The sequence below is a fragment of the Cuculus canorus genome, chromosome 25 (genome assembly GCF_017976375.1).
Source record: "Cuculus canorus isolate bCucCan1 chromosome 25, bCucCan1.pri, whole genome shotgun sequence".
Lineage (NCBI taxonomy): Eukaryota > Metazoa > Chordata > Aves > Cuculiformes > Cuculidae > Cuculus > Cuculus canorus.
This window is the reverse complement of record NC_071425.1, coordinates 7315380-7334707: the sequence shown is the minus strand read 5'-3', so window position 1 is coordinate 7334707 and position 19328 is coordinate 7315380. Positions and strand designations below refer to the sequence as shown.

At 50.5% G+C, this 19328-nt stretch overlaps 1 protein-coding gene across 1 annotated transcript in view; it reads left to right on the top strand.

The window, feature by feature from the left end:
* LOC104063205 (hydrocephalus-inducing protein homolog) overlaps nucleotides 1-12306 on the top strand; it is a 61789-nt gene extending 49483 nt beyond the window's left edge. Inside the window, exons 36-48 of the mRNA XM_054088058.1 lie at nucleotides 459-635; nucleotides 1323-1523; nucleotides 2627-2748; nucleotides 3551-3694; nucleotides 4858-5041; nucleotides 5478-5619; nucleotides 6809-6968; nucleotides 7706-8332; nucleotides 8798-8998; nucleotides 9422-9780; nucleotides 11210-11369; nucleotides 11569-11637; nucleotides 12286-12306. Coding sequence (XP_053944033.1) covers nucleotides 459-635; nucleotides 1323-1523; nucleotides 2627-2748; nucleotides 3551-3694; nucleotides 4858-5041; nucleotides 5478-5619; nucleotides 6809-6968; nucleotides 7706-8332; nucleotides 8798-8998; nucleotides 9422-9780; nucleotides 11210-11369; nucleotides 11569-11637; nucleotides 12286-12306 — 2567 coding nt within the window. The remainder of the gene's footprint in view (nucleotides 1-458; nucleotides 636-1322; nucleotides 1524-2626; nucleotides 2749-3550; nucleotides 3695-4857; nucleotides 5042-5477; nucleotides 5620-6808; nucleotides 6969-7705; nucleotides 8333-8797; nucleotides 8999-9421; nucleotides 9781-11209; nucleotides 11370-11568; nucleotides 11638-12285) is intronic.
* The last annotated feature ends 7022 nt before the right edge of the window (nucleotides 12307-19328 follow it).

Genomic DNA, 19328 nt, shown 5'->3' with positions numbered 1-19328 from the left:
TGAAAATGCTGTGGAAAGTGTTATGGTGAATTCAGAGCTCACCCACCTCTATATTCCTAAAGCACCCAGGCTTTGGATAATCACTTGGTCCCCAAATGGAGGCTATCCCTTGGGACTGTGTAAAATGCCTGGTCCTGCCTGTCCAGCCGCTTACCCAACAAGACTTGGGACAAAACTCTCATGAGGACCATGTTGACAATTGGTGGAAGGAGGTTTGGCCCAGTCCTTTTAGGTATTGCCAGATGCTTGTTCTTTCCTCCTGCCACCCATCTACTCTGACCAGGCACCTTCACCAATATCTAGGGCAGACCCTGGTCTGCACGAGCCTGAAGGAAGGGCATGGTGAGAACTTGAGTGTGATGTTGGTTTCAGCAGAGTCTCCTCTTGCAGGGTCTGAGGGGATGGGGAGGGTGATCAGGGTCACAGGTAGGCAGGACGCTGACCCTTTACCCGGTTCTACACAGCAGAGCATTGGCAAAGCACTGCCAGCAGTGTGGAGGCTGCAGGAGAACAGGATGACAGCCCTGTCTACAGAGCCATCGCCCGCCACCTTGGCATTGATATCTCTGCAGAAGGTCGTGCAGCCCAAAAACGCAGAGGAATTGTCGTCATTATCCATGGGGCACCCCTCACAGGTATGTGAGCTACAGCCCTTGGCTGCAAGGAGGGAGAGGAATTGGGTGGACCATGGCACTTTGTTGATGAGTCCAAGTGAAGTAGACCACTAGGCTCTCATTCCCCAAAACAGGATGGTCCCTGTTGTCTTGTGGGACCACACTGCCTATGGTCCCAAGGAGGTGGTTGAGTCCCCATCCCTGGAGGTATTTAAAAGATGGGTAGACAAGGTGCTCAGGGACACGGTTTAGTAACAGATAGGGACGGTTGGACTCGATGATCCAAGAGGTCTTTTCCAACCTGGTGATTCTATGATTCTGTCATTCTATGTTGCCTTGTGGGAGCTGTTTCTTACCCCTCCTGACCCCCAACCATGCCCAGATGTTGCCTTGGACAGCGCCGACCAACACAGGCTGGAGAATAGTCAGAGTAGTGGTGGGACGAGGCTCAAAACCTGGCCCAGAGTTGAGGTCACCACAAGGGTCAAAGTCCTCAGCTGAACACGAGGTGGAGACGACCCACGTGGCTTTAGAGTTCAACATTTGTAGCCATGTTCAAGCTCCCTCCCTCATGGCCTTCCCTAGAGGGGCACTTCTGGCTGTCCTTGAGAATTTGAAATCCCATATGGGGGCTTTTCAGAGCCTGTTTTGAAAACATCTCATGTACAAGTGTCACCAAACAGTCATCCTCTCTCTTTCTTTCTCAAGGAAAGACCTCAGCAGCGACAGCCCTTTCCAAGTACTATGGCGCTGCCTGCTTGTCCATTGACGCCGTGGTGAAAGAAGCCATGTCAGACAGGAGAAGCTTGGCAGGGCTCCGTGCGCGGGAGCTGTGCATGGCGGCTGCCTTGGAGCAGAGCTACAAGGAGACAGAGAATGCCGGTAAGGAAAGACGCTGGACCCAGAGCAGTGCTTTGGAAACCTACCAGGCCCATCAGCTTCTGCTTGTTCCAGAGAAGTCTGACTACCCTTGGGTCTCTTAGGGAGCATGGGTGCAGCATGTAGAAATGCAAAGCCCTTTCATAAAGCATCTCTGGTTATTGGAAAGCAGCCTCTGTTTGAAGGGCTCGGGCAGGGGTACGATTCCTGCCCTGCACATCTTGGCACATGTTCCTTTTTCTAGGAGTGATGAAACACACCTGTATCTATCTCAGAGGCTTTAATATTTCCTGAAAGCTGAATCCACCTTGCTCCTCACGGTTATCCAGCAGAACTGCTGCCCATTTTGATGGGAAAAGACCCTCTCAAGTAGCTCATTGAGTGCCAGATGGCTGACTTTGAGTGTGGCTTCACAAACATGAGATGAAGGGAAGAATGAACTCTCTGGGGACTTCCAGATGAGAGATGGTGCTGCAGATGAGCTCTTTTCTCCAGAGATTTTTCCTGTACATGCTATCAGGTCACACAGCTAGTGCATGTTTTGTGATTCTCCATGCGAGACCAGAGACTTATAGGAAACTTCACTGGCAGCTGGTACCCTGGTCTGTGCAGGGTGAGGCCAGACCTTGGCTCTGGTGGGAGAAGTTTTGCATCGCTCAGCTTTGAACCCGGTTGTGTTGGCAGCTGGTGGAGTGGAAGAGGGGTCTGGGGCCTGAGTGGGGTTATCCCGCATGGAGGATTTGGCACCAGCAGAGATGGCTGATAGAGCTGGGGCAGGGCTGCCTGTTATGGTCTTTGTGTGAGAACGCAGGATGGGTGCAAGGTATGGAAACTGATGGTCCTGGAGGACAAATCCTTGGTTTGATCCACAAGAGAGCTACCGTGCAAATGGTGTCACTGGCACGCACGTTTGTTAGGAGGGACATGGGGCTGTGCATTGAAAGCTCTGTGGCTTTAAAACAGCAGCTGATGGTGTGCTTTACTGTGCCACTAAGAGAAGCAAGTGCAGCTGGGGGATGCGTGCTGCATCCCTGTCAAAGCACAGGGTTGTGCCCAATGGGGAGAAAGGTGCCTGCTTGCTCCCCAAAGCACAGGACCATCGAGCTCAGCTGAGCCATCTGTCCCCTCCGCAGGTGAAAGTGCAGATGTCTCCACCCGCCGCAAGTCCACTGTAGGGAGCAAGCGCAGCATGCAGGTGAGCCAGTCCGGCTTCAAACGGAAAGAGAGCCTGCGGCCAACCAGACCCCGAGTCCAGGTGAGCACTGCAGCAGGCAAGAGGAAGAGAGATGGGCACACATCCCACTCTTAGAAACAGCATAAAATAGATACAGCAGGCTCCCAGGGAAGCCCAGTTATCTCTGGTTAATGCACAAGACCTTTCTGTTGCCTTTGAGAACCATAGAATCACAGAATGGTTTGGGTTGGAAGGGACAGTTAAAGGTCATCAGGTCCATCCGCTGCAGTGAGCAGGGACATCTCAATCAGGTTGCTCAGAGCCCCATACAATCTGACCTTGAGTGATTCCAGGGATGGGGCATCTACCACCTCTCTGGGCAACCCGTTCCAGTGTTTCACCACCCTCAGCATAAATAAAAAGTCTTTTCTGGTCTGAATCTCCTCTCCTTGAGGAGATTCAGCCCTTCTCCTGTTTCTACAGCCCTTACAAAAAGTGAAGGGACTGCTTACAGTGGAGACTCCGTGTCACCCAGATCCTGGTGCAGGGCTGTGTCGTGCAGAGAGCCAGCTGGGCAGGCTGGGGATGGGGTGGGGTGGGAACCAAACCACTTGCTCCAGCAGAACTCTACTGGGTCTTGCAGTTTGTCGTCACAGTGTAGTCTTGGCTAATGTGGCTGCAGGATGCTGCACCGGGAGCTTACAAGCTTGTCTGTGATGGCCAAGAGACGTGACCCCCGCCCAGGGCTGTCCCCTGATGCTGCTGGCCTGCAGTTCCGGTCTGATCTCCCACTAGTGAGAGAACTCAGCTCTAAACCCAGCAATTAGAATTGTTGAGGGGCTTCCAAAGTATTTTATTTCTTTTGTGGTGTTCAATATTGTAGGGGTCTCAGCCCATCTTTCCACTTCTCTGCATTCCTGCACCACGACGGCTGAGCATCAGTGGAAGCACAGCAGGAGAGACGGGCTTTATGAGCTGTGTGCTGCCTGAGGACTTGCTGGTGGCCATCCTCTCTGAAAGGCTGAAGGTACGTGGGCTGGGGGCCAGTAATACATTCCTGCTACCTTCGAGACAGTCAGCAAGGTGCCTATCTTCTTTGGAGAGAAAAGGATCTACATCTACTGTTGGAAAAGTCCTGAGCTGTGTGCAGGGATCCTTGGGTGAAGCTGTATTGGGAGCGTAGAATCACAGAATCATAGAATAGTTTGGGGTGGAAGGGACCTTAAAGATTGTCTAGTTCCAACCCCCCTGCCATGGGCAGGGACATCCCACTAAAGCAAGCTGCTCAAGGCCCATCCAACCTGGCCTTGAACACCTCCAGGGATGGGGCAGCCACAGCTTCCCTGGGCAACATGGGCCACTGTCTCACCACTCTCATGGGGAAGAAATTCTTCCTAATGTCCAGCCTAACTCTGCCCCTCTCCAGTTTATACCCATTCCCCCTCATCTTATCCCCACAAGCCTTTGTGAACAGACCCTCTCCAGCTTTCTTGTAGCCCCTTCAGGTCCTGGAAGATCTCTATAAGGTCTCCTCTGAGCCTTCTCTTCTCTAGGCTGAACAAGCCCAACTCTCTCAGCCTGCCCTCGTTTGGGAGGTGCTCCAGCCCTCTGATCATCTTTGTAGCCTCCTCTGGACCCATTCCAGCAGCTCCATATCCTTTTTCTGTTGAGAATTCCAGAACTGGATACAGGACTCCAGATGAGGTCTCCCAAGAGTGGAACAGAGGGGCAGAATCCCCTCCCTCGCCCTGTTGGCCACGCTTCTTTGGATGCAGCCCAGGACACAGTTGGCCTTCTGGGCTGTGAGCGCACACTGCCGGCTCGTCTCGAGCTTCTCATCGACCAGCACCCCCAAATCCTTCTCTGCAGGGCTGCTCTCAATCACATAGTCCCCCGTGGTGTACTGAAAACGGGGATTGCCCCGACCCAGGTTTAGGGCCTTGCCCTTGGCATTGTTGAACCTCACAAGGTTCTCACAGCCCCACTTCTCCAGCCTGTCCAGGTCCCTCTGGATGAAATCCCATCCTTCTGGTGTGGCAACTGAACCACTCAGCTTGCTGTCATCACCAAGGGAAAGAGCAAAGCTGATGCACTTGGAGCAACGATGGCTGATGTCCTTTGACATTTGGATTTGCTGACCAGCTGCGATGTGATAGCTGACTTACTCTTTCCATTTGACTTTATCCTCAGCTGAGTGACTGCTACCAGGGAGTGGTGTTTGACAGCCTCGAGACACTCTTTGCACGCAACATGGCATCTGCTCTCCTCTGCCTGCTTAAAGCTGTCGGAAATCGACCTCATATCTATTTTGTGAACCTGTCCCAGGATTATGCTTCTTGGAAAGCCAGGGAGACAGCGATGAAAGAGCAGAAAGGTGAGGCTCTTCACTGCCTTGCCTCTCAATTATTCTCTCTCAAGCCCTCAAGCTTTCCCATGTGTATTTCTGTTTCCAGCAGAGCTTGCAGGAAATGTTTTTATTAATTCTTCAACCTTCGACATCAGTGTAGGCTGCACTCGGCTCATGATTGCTTACAGCTGAGGCTGTAAGGCTGACCTTACTCTCTAGCATTAGAGCTTGGGCAAGCCATTGTGGCTCATTAATTAACCACCAGCCAGCTGTCCACAACATCGGTGCATGTGAGCCAGGCAAGGACAGGAGCTCGCTGACTGGTGAAAGTTTGGGGAATGATTTGAATTTGGCTATGAGCTCCCCAGTATCTCCTGATAGGATGATGGGCTGGGTCAGGGCAGAGCTGTGAATCCTCACAGCCTGTAGTCACTAACAGTTTCTCCTCTGGTCTGTGCTGAAGAACGGGAGCAGGAAGAAGCTACCAGGAGGGAGAAAGAACGTCTCTGGAAGGTGAACGAGGAAGAATATGACGCCCTCACTGAGGAGGAGAAAACTCAGCTTAATAACAACATACGACAAGTTCAACGTGAGAGGAAAAAGAGGTCTGTAAGCCTTCCAAGGGTAAATCACCAAGACAATATCCCTGAAGGGTTTCCCTGCTCCAGAGACCTTGGTTGAGCTCAGAGAGGTTACAGAGCAACAAGGCCACAAGTGTCTATGACAAGTGGCACAAAGATGGCTGGTTCCACCTCCATGGTTCCCAGCAGAGGAAGGATGAGAACATCTTCCCTCTGTTTTAGTGGCAAGCCCTCTGATTTAGACACTGGCTGCGGGGAGCTGGGCTCTGTGCTGGCCTTGCCACTGCGCTTCTGAGTGTCTCTAAGTTAGTGGATTGTCACCTGCAACCCCTTCTTCACCAAACCAGATGGACTGTGGTGTCAGTAGGTATGAGGTGCAGCGGTGCTAGCTTGGTTTAGATACCAGTCCTGCCATAGGTGAAGTCTTCCCAGAGTTTTCCTTACTGACACCAGCCATAAAAGCTGATGTCTCTTAGGCTACCCTTCAGCTACAGCAGCAGGTGAGCCTGGGAGAAACTCTGGTCCAGCGAAGAAGCCCAGTTAAGGAGGATGGATAGGACAAGTGTGAAACTGGGATGGGGACCTGCTTAGAGCAAGTGTGTGTTTCAGCACTTCTTTCAGCCCCGGCTGAAATTTTTTGCCCTTGGATGAGATCACTAGGGCTGCTTTAAACTATGATTTCCAGGACAGTGAGCACAAGATTCTCACTTGGTTTTTCAGAGCCTCTTTTGCAGGAGGGCATTTACTGCAGCCTTTGTTTTCCCATCGATGTGATTATTCTCACTAAGGAGCAGACCCTGCAGGGAGAAGAAGGGCTGGAAAAGCCAAGTATTGGTGCAGGGATAAGTAGGGGTTAGTGATGTGCAAGCTGATTTGTGCTGGGAACTCAGAGAGGGCTTCAGGCATCGGTGCAGAGAGAAGGTGGAGCCATCTTCAGTGGTGTGTTGGAGATGTGCAGGTGGACCTTCTTCGAGAAGTCACACAATTGAGACCTGATGACAGCAAGGCTTAGAATTGGCTGGCCCTGGAGGTCCCCTCTCACCTTTCCTCAATGAGGGTGTTGCCAATCTCCCCAGGTTGAGGGAAGTCCATAGAGAGATGGTCTAAGAGTTCTGCCTGGCCTTAGGGTCAATAGTGAAGTGCAGGACCAGCTGGGATTGCAGCGAGCCCAGATGGTGACTCTTGGGGATATTTCCTGTTTGGCTTTCTCAAGGGAGATAGAGCAACTGGCTCAAGAGCTCAAGGAAAAGCAGCAGCAGGAGCTCAAAGGCTTGGAGGAAGAGCTGAGCACATCCTCTAAGGCGGAGAAGAAGCGACTTGGAAAAGACAAAAATACTGCTTTGAGGAGTGAAAGCCAGCCTGGAGAGAAGCAGGTGGGTGATCAGAAGAGCCCTGGGGATCTTCCCACTGAGCTGTACCATACCCTGAGAAGCCAGCAGCCTCAGCGCTGGGGACGAGTACCTGGCCATGAGTAACATATAGGACCATCCTGGGAAACAACAGCTTGAGTTGGATCATGCCGCTGCTTCACCAGGAGTGTTTTCTCATGGATTTGTGGGAGCTGCTCTTCTAGAATCATGCTGCCTTTGAGTCATAGCTTCCCCTAATTCCATGTATCCACTGTGAAGCCCTACACAGTTTTAGTCCAGCATTTCTCTCGGCTCTGCACATGACTTAAGATCTCTGAACCATGACCCATCTGGGATGTGGTGCCTTCTACATGTTTGGCAGGAGATCCCACCAGGCCTTAGATATTCTTACCAACTAGACTTCTCAAACAGTCAGCCCACCACAGGAATGCTCAGCATACCAGAAAAGAGCCCAGAGAACTGCAGAGGAGTAAGGAGGTGTCTGAAGTTCCCTGTTTGGGTTGGGAAATTGTTCTGTTTCTCAGCTGGTTTGCAGGACTCCTCATCAATCTGACATTGGGGAGTGTGGTTTCAGGTAAGCTACACTGGCTACCAGCTGTGTGCTGAACTGGGAGTTGTAGAGCAATGAGCACAGGTCTCGAACAAGGCTGAGGCTGCTATTGCAGACCTTGTTACTGTCCTACAGCATTTGCGTTGATGCTTTGAAATGCTCACTGCTTTTTTCTGCTTCTCCTGCCCAGAACATGAACTCACCCACCAGCATCGTGTCCCCCGGCATCCAGCCTAGTGTCAACGAATGGGTAAAAAAGAAGGGATCTGTAAAGGAGGACCCAAGCTGTGTTTCAAGTGACAAGGAAGTTACAAAGCAGCGGGGCAAGGTTCCCCTGATCGCTGCCTGCCCGGCAGTGGGTGTGGAACCTGCAGACCCAGGACTGTGGGAAACTGAAAATGAGGCCTTGAGTGACAGCGAGAAGAACTTGGCCCTGAGGTTTAAGATCTATGAGGCATCGCAGAAGGGCATTGCACATATTTTGTCATCCTGGGACAGAGCTCAGGGTATCCTGCTGTCCCCTCTGAGGCACGCAGAAGACCATCTCAAACAGTTATACATCTCCAGGAGCTGGATGGATAGAAAAAAGGCAAGGCCAGAGAAGGTGTGCGGAGAGAAAAGGCACCAGGACAAGAAGTGGCTGGGAAAACTGAAGGCTCTTAAGGAGTCCAAGTTATCTGTTCTGAAAGAGGAAATTATGGAAGAGTCATCCATAGGCCAAGATGGCAGAGTGCCCTGCGTGGAGATGCAGGTGCTGAATACAGAAGATGTGACTAGGAAGATCCTAGAGAGTGGCAAGTTGCCAGCTGCAGAGCAGGTAAAGCCCTGTGAGGGTCAGATGCTGAGCTTGCCATGGTCTTCACCCTGGTGTGTCCTACCAGATGATGGCAGCACAGGCCACTAATTCTATTCCACAATGATTCCACAGCAGCCAGGTGGCTGGGGAGGTTCTCAGCAACCCTCATACAGTGGGAAAGAGGGAGTGCTTTCTGTAGAAGCATCCTGGGTTTTCAGTTTCCCAGTCTGGAAATCATGAAAAAATGGTCCCAAGGACGGGGCAGATCATGGTCATTGTTTCCTTCAGCTGAGCCACTCAAGGGAGGGGTTTCTCTCTAGGTCCCACCTGTAGGTCCTAGCACTGCTCTAGAGCTGCCAGCCCCATTGGACATTAAAAAAGCACTGTACTCCATATGAAAAAAAAAATGCCAAAAGCTCAGTGCCTTTAACGAGTGTGGGGATAAAGGGGACGGGAGTATAAACAGGGTTTTCTCTTATGCTTTAGATCCTGGATGAACTGGGTCTGGGTCCCTCAGGGCCTCCTGTTCCCGCTACTGCTTTTTACTCTGTGGTCCATTACCCAGAGAAGCGGATGGCCCCTGCAGCAGAAGCCGTCAAGCACTTCTTCTTTGTTGCATCAGAAGAGGCCACTGTGGAAGGCAAAAAGAAGCGTACCTCAAGTCACTCGCGTTTGCTTACAGTGAAGGTACAAGAGATGAGGCTGTATGGGGAACACAGTGGTGGGGAGGGTGGAGAAGGATCGCTGTGGATGGGCAGTGAAAATGTGACAGGGTCCTGTGTCTGCAGGCATCCTTTTGATTGTCCAAAAGAGACAGCTCTGCTTGAGACACAAGTTCTGTAAGGTGAGAGAAAGGGTCACCTAAAGCCCGCAACATCCCTTGAGGAGAGGGTCCTCAGTGAAGAGAGGGTCCTGGATGAGGAGGTGTTGTGGGCAAAACAAAGTCCAATAAGGAAGATCAACTCCCTGGGTGGATGTGAAACCAGTAGAGGCAGGTTATGTATTTATTCTCTCTTGTACTGGTTAAGAGAGACACAGCTTTCTTTCCAGAATGAGGATGTCTCAGAGCAGGTCTCACCTCTTCCTTTTCTCTCTCCCCTTGGTGTGAAGAAGTCAGAGGAGCTGGCCACCCTGACCAGGGGCAGGTTGAAGGAGCAGAAAGCTTTGCACGGCCCGAAGACTTCCAGGAACAGACTGAGCCCCAGCCAGGGCAGGATCCACTATCGTGGATCCACAAGTTCCCTCAAGGTGAAGAAAAGTGGTGTGCACATGGTCCCATGCTCAGAGAGACCTGCCAGGTGGATTGTACCTGCCCATGGTGAAGTGGAACTGAAGGTCCGCTTCAGCTCCACAGAGCCAGGTCAGTTTGATCAAATGCTACATTTTGAAATCGTGGGGACAAAGCGTCGGTACGAGCTGCAGTGCAGGGGCACCTGCCTACCTGTATCCACCATCAGCCAGGACCCACAGTAAAGCTGGCTCTTCCCCTGCGGAAACATTCTTAGAAGCTGGAGGCCACGATGTTTTTAAAGGACCTTGAACGGCAAGATAAGAGAGAGTTGGACATAGGAATGAGAAGAATTAGCAGCACACACAGAGTAGAAGAAAGAAAACAAGGCTAAAGAAAATGCAAGCTATGATGATCATGTAGAAGAGCATGTAAATATGCACAGAGTCAGTCAACCAATTGTTTAGAATAGGCACGCGGACATTAGTAATGAACCAATAATATTGTAAGCTTGAGCGCATGAACAGTCAAGAAAACCTATTATAAGTTTAGCCTTCTGGTTAATAAAGGTTCTTCGATTTGCACTCTGAATCCGTTATCTTCAATCTCCTCATTCTCTCTGAACTCAGAGCCAATACTGCCTCTTGTACCCCAGTGAACTTCTGACTTGGACTGAGAGTGCTGCCTGAGCTGCCCAGCATCCCTTCCCATGCTAGGAGCTGGGAACCAATACTGCTCTCTCCAGCACCAAGAAGGAATATGGCTTTCTGACCAGGTTTTCTACTTGGAGCATCTCACAGCTCCTCATTCCCTATTTTTTCTGCCCCGGGTGATTTTTTAAAGGATTTTGAGCTCTACAGGTAGACTGTACGAGCAGTTATTCTGCTGATGCTTTGTAAGCCATTAATTAGTCATTGTAGCTGCTGACATTTTTCTGGTTTTGACTTTGCTCTTCTTTTGTTTGTTTCATATCGGAAGCACAGTTCTTGTCACCATGGGAGCTCAGGAGAGCTGGTGGCATTTGGACCTCTCAAGGAAATTAAATTCAAACAGTTTAAAAAGCAAAAGAGGATCTTTAGCCAGGCTGATGAATGGTCTGGGGTGGGGAGGGGAGGGGGTGTGTGTGTCTGTTTGCTTTTTTAACCCCTGAACTCCAAATTCTTATTCACAGCTGAGAGAAAGGACATTTGTTAAATTTAGCATTCCTCTTGGGAATTGATCCTTTCTATTTCCTTCCCCAAAACTTTGACCTCACCCATGAAATACAGGGCAGTCTCATGACCTTTTTTGAAAGAGGTACGGTAAACTATTTTTAAAACCTCTTTTCAAAAGTATTTTTTTATGCCCTGCAGGGAAGGAAATTAAACAATAGAGGGGTAAAGAAGACATGTGCCTGCCATACTTTAGTTTTTCCAAGCGCCTTTGAATTTGTTTTTTGCAAAACACTTGTTAAGTGGCTTGTGCATCATCACGCTTCTGGGCTGGAGGCACCAAGTGAAGGGGTGTGCATTAAATTAATGCAAGGATGAACACACTCATGCAACATCCTCCTGAAAAGGATCCTTGTTCTTAGCCTTGGTTTCACAACACAGCCTCCTACAGACGAGACATGGGGCTTTCCATGTGTGATAAAGGCAACAGTCTGCAGCCTTTTCCCCTTCCATGGACAGGTACAAGGTGCAGCACTGTCCCAACAACTGTGAGAAGATAACCATCCTCAATGTCACATCCTGGGAAGAAGAAGTACAGTTCTTCTTTGACCATGATCGCAAAATGGAAACATTTCATTTAGACCCTTCCAGCATGAGGCTGAAACCTAAGGAGAAGCAGGTAGGAGAAGGCGGGCAGGAACCTGCAGAAAAGTCATTCTTCCTGCTCATTGAATGCTCTTCTCTATTTCTTTTTGCAGGGATGGAGCTAGGAGCTAAGCATTTGGGCGTACCCCACTTCAGCTGGGCTTGTGGAAGACGACCTCATGTGCTAGGTTAAAGATAACCCCAAGCCAGTGGTCTTCTGCCTGTGCTGCTAGGAGCTGTGGGTGGAGCTGGAGGTCAGCCCCACAAAGGTGCACTTCAACAGGTGCCACTTTACACCACAGGTCAGTCATCCTGCGGCTGTTCTTCTGGGCAGCAGCACTGTCAGTGAGGTCCCCTTCAGCTTCTCTTAGAATCATAGAATCACCAGGTTGGAAAAGACCTCTTGGATCATCAAGTCCAACCGTTACCTATCTGCCACTAAACCATGTCCCTGAGCACCTCATCTACCCATCTTTTAAACCACTTCAGGGATGGTGAATACACCCCCTCCTTGGGCAGACGCTACCAGGGCCCAATGACCCCTTCTGTGAAAATTTTTTTCCCTGATATCCAGTCTGAACCTGCCCTGGTGGAGCTTGAGGTCATTCCTCCTTGTCCTGTCCCCTGTCTGCTGGGAGAAGAGGCCAACACTCACCTCTCTACAACCTCCGTTCAGGCAGTTATAGAGAGCAATAAGGTCTCCCCTCAGCCTCCTCTTCTCCAGGCTAAACAACCCCAGGTCCCTCAGCCGCTCTTCGTAAGACTTGTTCTCCAGCCCCCTCACCAGCTTTGTTGCTCTCCTCTGGACACGCTCCAGAGCCTCAACATCCTTCTTCTAGCGAGGGGCCCCAAACTGAACACAGGATTCAAGGCCTCACCGGTGCCGAGTCCAGGGGCAGAATCACCTCCCTGGCCCTCCTGTCCACACCATTTCTGTTCTCCCCTTTCAGAGCCATGTAGGGCAACAGTGACCGATGCAGGAGCAGAGCCTTTGAGATCAGGACAGGTCTTGGCAGACTGCTCTTCAGAGCTGATGCTTGGAGCCTGCCAGGGGCTGCGTGGGGCTTCTCCTGTGGCCAGCCTGAGTCTGACATCTGGTTTGGGTTGAGGGGAGTCAAGCCCCAGATTCCCTGCCCAGAGGGAGGGAGGGAGGGAGGGAAGGAGGTAAGATACTGTAGTAACAAAACATTCCTGCCCAGCTCCTCTCTCTTTCACACAGCACGATTCTACCAATAACGAAACACTTTCTCAGACTGTTATGTATTACCCTCTGTCCCCTATTTTCCCAAATTACATTCTGTTTACAATGATAACACACAATCACCAATATCAGCAGTAGTCTCATTGTCAACAGATTCTCTTCCGTTTGTGAAAATCCATCAATGTTCACGCTGATCTTCATATCCATACCAGGCTTTGTGTGTAGTGTCCTCTCTCTTTTCTGCCAAAGGCACTGTCTTTGGCTTTCTTTGTCCCCTTCTCTCCTGCTTAAGGAGTCTTAAATTGCACAGAAGCAGCTTCTTCATGCAGCATTTGGGGATGAAAGCTCGAAAGACCAACTGCTTATGCTAACGCTTGCTTTTTGTTATGAGGGCAAGCGAACCCTGGAACAAGTTTGTCCAGAGAGGTAGTGGAGTCTCCATCTGTGGAGGTTGCCAAAACCCACTGGACACAATCCTGGGCAATCTGCTCTAGGTGACCCTGCCCAAACAGGGGCTTGGACTAGATCATTTCGGTAGGTCTTTTCCAAGTTCAACCATTCTGTGATTCGTGTCAGCCACAGACTACTTGGCCTGCCCTTTCCTCCTGGGTGGTCCTCTTGGAACAGAGGAGGCCATCTCTCGCATCAAGGTCTGCTATGGCACGTGTCTCCACCTCTCAACACCTACTGGGTTGCAGCCAATAGCGGAGCTAAAAGTCCTTATCCGCAAACACAGAGGCCAACCCAGTCATGCCCTTGAGCGTAGTAGGAGGCGCTTGGCCAGTCTCAGTCCTTTCCCCTGGCTGTCAATTCAGCAATTCGCCTGCCTCGTGCTGTAAGAAGTCCCTACCATGTCAAAGCCTAAGCAATTTGCATTAGCAGAACAACTACAACAGGGTGCAGGAGTGCGTTGAAGGTGATAGTGGTCATGGTTAATAAATAGATCTGGCCAGAGAGGATCTGCAAAATGAAATTCTACACTATCAAGTTATTTTCTCACCTAGCACTCAGTTGCAGGGACATTCTAACTTTAAAAAGAATAGAGTTACTTCGATGAAACTTAACTCTACTTTAGCTTAAGTCAAACGTTCCACTTTTGTAATAGTAAGACTTCTTATATCAAATCCCTCCTTGTCTTTTTGGACCTTTCTGTCCTGGTCTGAAGGTCCACACCGTCCTTCTTCTCACAGGATTACACGCAAGGCAGAGTAACACCAATGTTGTTTATCTACCCCTTTTCTAGAAACACCATCCTTTTCAAAGCTACGCATTTTAAACAACTTATTACCAAAAAAGATGATCCTTATTATGACGGTGATTAACACTACAGTTTGCAACAAGGAAACAAGACAGCGATATTCCACTTATATGACTTAAAAATTTATCCTGCCAATTGTTTTGTGCATCCTCTCTAAGATCCCGAGCTTGTCAGGAAGCGGACTTGACTGAATTTGTTCTATCTGCTTATTAAGATCTTCTGTGACATTTGGGATACAGATGCCACAATAATCTGTGTCCAATTTCAGATATCCACAGACTCCGTGCTCTCGGCCAGCAATAACTCTAAACCCAGGCGGTGTTGCAACACTGCCTTCGCGTTTCCAACAGCTGCAGGCATTATCATTTCTTGTACAGGTGACAAACCCATACTGATAGGGTTTGGGGTTATACTACCGTACAAGGAATGGTCTCCATTTAGCTACTGGCTCGTTAACATGGGTGATTTATACAGAAAATCATAGCCTCTGATAATAGATACGCTGGAAGCACACGTATCCGAGTCATTAGATGCAGTCTGATTATAATGTTTATATATTTGCATGTAGTCCTAAAACATCCTTTCTCTGGCGTTAAAGCAAACATCATCAAACTCATCTTAAGGGCATCATCTCGGTATAAGAATCCCAGCCCCCTTTCCAAAATTTGGGCTTCCAAATCTACCAATTGCCCTTTCCCATCAGACACTCCAGGGAGTCCAGGGAGCCGAGCACGGACACGTTTGTGTTTACCCCCAGGGCCACAACGGGGTAAACCTTTTCGATGCGAGCCTCAGCCACGGTCAGGGTGTGGGTGATGCATTGAGGACCTGGTTGGGGTGAAGCTGATGGGCCTCCACCAGGCTTGGAGCTGCTGCTCCTTCTCCATGACTGCATCCCACACAATCTTTCAGGAGGATGCCGTTGTCACTGTCTCTCGGGATACCTGCGAGGACACTGCACCAACATCGGCCTGGATGCAACTAAGAGCATGAGAGACATTTTGTTCGATGCCCAGCACTGGCAAGAGCACCTGGTAGTCTTTTCCACCTAGGAGTTAATGATTGTGAGTGCCAGGCCCTGATCTACACCTGATCCGCAGGCTGGACCAGATGTGCTGGTGTATCAAGCTCTAGGGATTTGTGACCCGTCACAAATTTCTGCAGATCCTGGAGACTCTTTCCTAAAGATATCAAATAGTTATTAATGTCCACATTCCCTTTCAGAGTGATATCTCCTGGGACTTCAGGTTTTTTGATAAAACTGTATTGTCTTTCCCTTTCGCTATTACTTCAGCCAGTTCAGGAGGGCCTTTTGGCTTTTAACCCCTAACTTGTGGCCCCATCATCAAGGCTGGTGGATGGAAACCCTTTATCTCCATGAATGGTGGTGACTGAGGTGGATAGCCTCCTTCTCACTCGTTTTTTCTCTCTTTTGCTGAGATGTGAAGGGGGAGGGGGATGAGACCAGGCTAGTTGGGAGTGAGCCTGGAAGTGGGACTCCAGTGACTAAGAGATGGTGTGCTGGAGAGGACCGCCAGTACATCAGCTCAGAGCAAGTGGGAGCGACTACACGTGGGGACAGGAAGGATGAAGCTGGCACTGCAGCATTAGTTATTCTAAGGACCAGTCAATTGGGAATGGACTCTATTCCCTTTATGAGGGCTGAAGGTTCATCAGCCCAGCTGAAGTGCATTTACACCAATGCACGCAGCATGGGCAATGAGAAGGAGGAGTTGGAAGCTGTTGTAGGGCAAGGTGACTACGATGTCATTGCCATCACAGAAACGTGGTGGGATGACTTGTATAACTGGAGTGCAGCCATCGGGGGGTATAAATACTTCAGGGAGGACGGGAAGGGTAGGAGAGGAGGCAGGGTAGCCCTCTATGTTAGAGAGTGCTTTGATACCCTTGAGCTGGATTATGGTGAGGAAGGGACTGAGTGCCTGTGCGTTAAAATCAGAGGAGCCCACAAGAAGGCAGGCATTGTGATGGGAGTCTGCTACAGACCACCCAGCCAAGAGGTGGCAGCTGATGAGCTCTTCTATAAACAGCTGGGATAGTGTCTAGATAGCTACTTTTTGTCCTTGTTGGAGACTTCAATCTTCCTGACGTCTGCTGGAAGTGCAATACAGCAGAAAGGAAACAGTCTAGGAGGTTCCTGGAGTGTGTGGAAGACAACTTCCTCACGCAACTGGTGAGTGAGCTGACAAGGGAGGATGCCCTCCTGGACCTGCTGTTTGTGACCAGAGAAGGCCTTGTGGGGAATGTGATGATTGGAGGACGCCTGGGACAAAGCGATCATGGGATGATAGGGTTTTCAGTTCTAGGTGAGATGAAGAAGGGGATTTAACAGTCATGTTAAACTTCCAGAGGGCAGACTTCGGAGTGTTCAGAAGGCTGGTTGGCAAAGTCCCATGGGAGACAGTCCTTAAGGGCAAGGGAGCCCACGAGGGTTGGGCGCTCTTCAAAAATGAAATCCTAGCAGCTCAAGAGTTCATGTTCCGGAAAAGGAGCCGGCGGGGGAAAAAGCCAGCTTGGTTGAGTAGGGAGAATCATAGAATCACCAGGTTGGAAAGGACCCACTGGATCATCAAGTCCAACCTTTCCTAACACTTCCTTAAACCATGTCCCTAAGCACTTCATCCACCCGTTCCTTAAACACCTCCAGGGAAGGCGACTCGATCCACCTCCCTGGGCAGCTGTTCCAGTGCCCGATGACTCTTTCCATGAAGAAATTTTTTCTGATATCAAGCCTGAACCTCCTCTGTCGGAGCTTCAGGCCATTCCTCCTTGTCCTGTCCCCTGTCACTTGACAGAAGATTCTGGTCATAAAAGAGTCAAAGAAGGGTCATAAAGGTGTTGGCTCATACAAGAGCTGGATCATAGAACTAATGGCACATATAAGAGTTGGGTAACAGAGGAGTCAGGTTACATTAGAGAAATGTCAGCTCATAGAAGGGTCGAGTTACAGAATAGTAGGGCTACAGATGAGTAGAGTCATAGGACAATGGTGACACACAATCTGCCCAAGCAAAAACTAGACCCCTTCAGTTTCTGAAATCCAGAAATGGGATCTGAGTGGACATAATCCGGGGCACAGCCTTCAGTTACCTTGCTGATCCTTTAGGCATTCCTGAAAAGGGCGTGCAGTCTGGGAGTGGTGCCAGTGCTCAGGGAGTTCCCCCAGACTCCATGACCTTTGGAAGATGATGGAGATTGGCCTCATTGGGACATCATCCTGCTCACTCAGCTCCCTGCAACGCTACCCCTCCTGTCCCATAGACTGGGAAGGATGGTGGTTGCTCAAGTCATCTCTGACTTGATTTGTTTCCTCTCTGGGCCCTTGCTGTGCTTGCAGGATGCTGTCCTTGAAGCCCATCTGTCCTGATCTCTGTGACCATAACACAGCTCTGTCTCCCACAGAAACAGCTCCAGTTCCTCCTGCCTGTGGCCCTGGCCGAGGGCATTGCTGCCCATTGGGGCTGAAGCCCTGCAGCTGTGGCACCAGGCAAGCTCATCCCTGCTATGAGGAAACCTGGGATCAAGTGTCCAAGAACTCATGTGTGTGAAGTCTTTGCTTAGAGCAGAGACATAGCTGGGACAGAAGAGAGCTGAATGTCTTTCCAGCCCCAAGTCTACAGACTCAGGATCAAATGACTGAATTCACGCAGTGGAACAGATCCTCCCAGCTTGGAGAAATGAAACCATTCTTTGTCACCTTCCTCCTGTCCTGTCTAAAGATGGGACAAGAAGAGTGATTCTTGTGCTCAGCTATTTTTCTAACAGGAGCAATGACACTGCAGGACAGAAGTGTCTCTGCCAGCTGAGGGAGGGAACATCAGGGATGGCTTCAGTCTGTTTCTCAGCAGGTTCCCCTGGGGTACCTCCAGAGAGCCCCGAGGGAGCAGAGAAAGGGCTGCCTTCGGCTGCTCCTCTGCTGCTGAGCTGGGCTGGGCTCCTGGCATGGAGGGAGCTCTTAATGAGACAGAAGTTCAGAAAAGAGTCAGTTCTAGCCAGGAGCATCTCCTCTGCAAAGCCCAGCAGGGCTGAGGGCACTGCCTGCAGGCAGCGAGGGGAAAGGAGGGAGGCAGAGAGAGGTTCAAGGCAGGGTGAGGTGGGAGGAGAGAGGAGGCTTCAGCTGGAGAAAAACATTCACAGCCTTTAACAAGGTAAGTCTCTGCAGGCAAAACAATACAGGTGCTGTTCCTGGGTGAATCACAGCCTGTGGGATCTCTCAGGAGGGCTCTTGCAGTTTTTCCAGTGGAAAGAAAAAGGATGTGCTTTGGGCTTCCCTGCACATTTTGGGCTTCCCTTCCGGTCAGAGGGACAGGGCACGACAGCTGCCTTCACCCAGGGATGTCTGCAGAGTGTGGGGCTGGGAGTGCACTCAGGGGTTCCCTGGGCTGTCCTTGAGATCCAAGTCCCTGCTCCCCAAGCTCCAAGTTCCAGGGCAGGGGCTCTGCCACCTGCCAGGGGCAGCCCAGCCTGCCTGGGGACCTCCCCATAGCGCTGTGGGGAGAAGCTGTGGGGGGAAGGAGCAAATCCTGGCACACTTTTGTGTCCAGAGTGTGCTGCATGGGTCTAGGCTGCTCACAGCTCCAGGTCACCCCAGGACATGTCTAAAGGGACATTTCAAGGGGAAATTCAAGGCAGGGATTACATTACAGATGAGGAGCTTTCCTGTGTCTGTCCGTTCAGACTGGGCTGGGCTCCTGGCATGGAGGGAGTTGGTGGCAAGTGGGCAGAGCTACAAAAAGCCAGCTCTGTCCAGGAGCATCTCCTCTGCAAATCCCAGCAGGGCTGAGGGCACTGCCTGCAGGCAGTGAGGGGAGAGGAGGGAGGCAGAGAGAGGTTCAAGGCAGGGTGGGGTGGGAGGAAAGAGGAGGCTTCATTTGGAGAAAAATCTTCACAGCCCTTCTCAAGGTGAGTCTTTGGGTTCAAGACAATGCAGGTGCCATTCCTGGAGGGATCTCCTGAAGTCAGCACAGCTTTTGGGATATGTGAGGAGGGCTCTTGCCCAGGTTTCCAGTGGAGAGAAAAACCAGGTTCAGCACTCAGCCTGCCTGGGGAAGTCCCCATGTGGTACAAAGAAAATCTGTGGGTGGAAGAAGCACCTCTTGGCAGGAGAGGGTGTGTGTACTTTCAAGAGGGTGTTGCGTGAGTCAAGGCTGCTCAAAGCTCAAAATCACCCCAGGATAATTCTAAACGGAAAGATCGGGCCAGGATTATGTTAAACATAAGGAACTTCTCTGAATCTGCCTTTTCAGTTCCCTGCTCTTGGGGAATTTCAGGGGAGAAATGGGACAAGAGGTTCTCATGCTTGAACAAATCAGTGAGACTACTGCGCTGTGTCCTTGAGTGGTCAGTAGGTCTGACAGGAGTCTTCTAAAGTGTCTCCAGCTGCTCCTCTGCCCATGGAGAGCACCAGCATCACCTCTGCTGAACCCATCAGGCTCAGCCTGTCCTGTCCCTTTCTGCTCTCTGTGACTGAGGGGCCAGAGCCCTGTGCGGCTTCAGCCCCTCCTGCCAGTGCC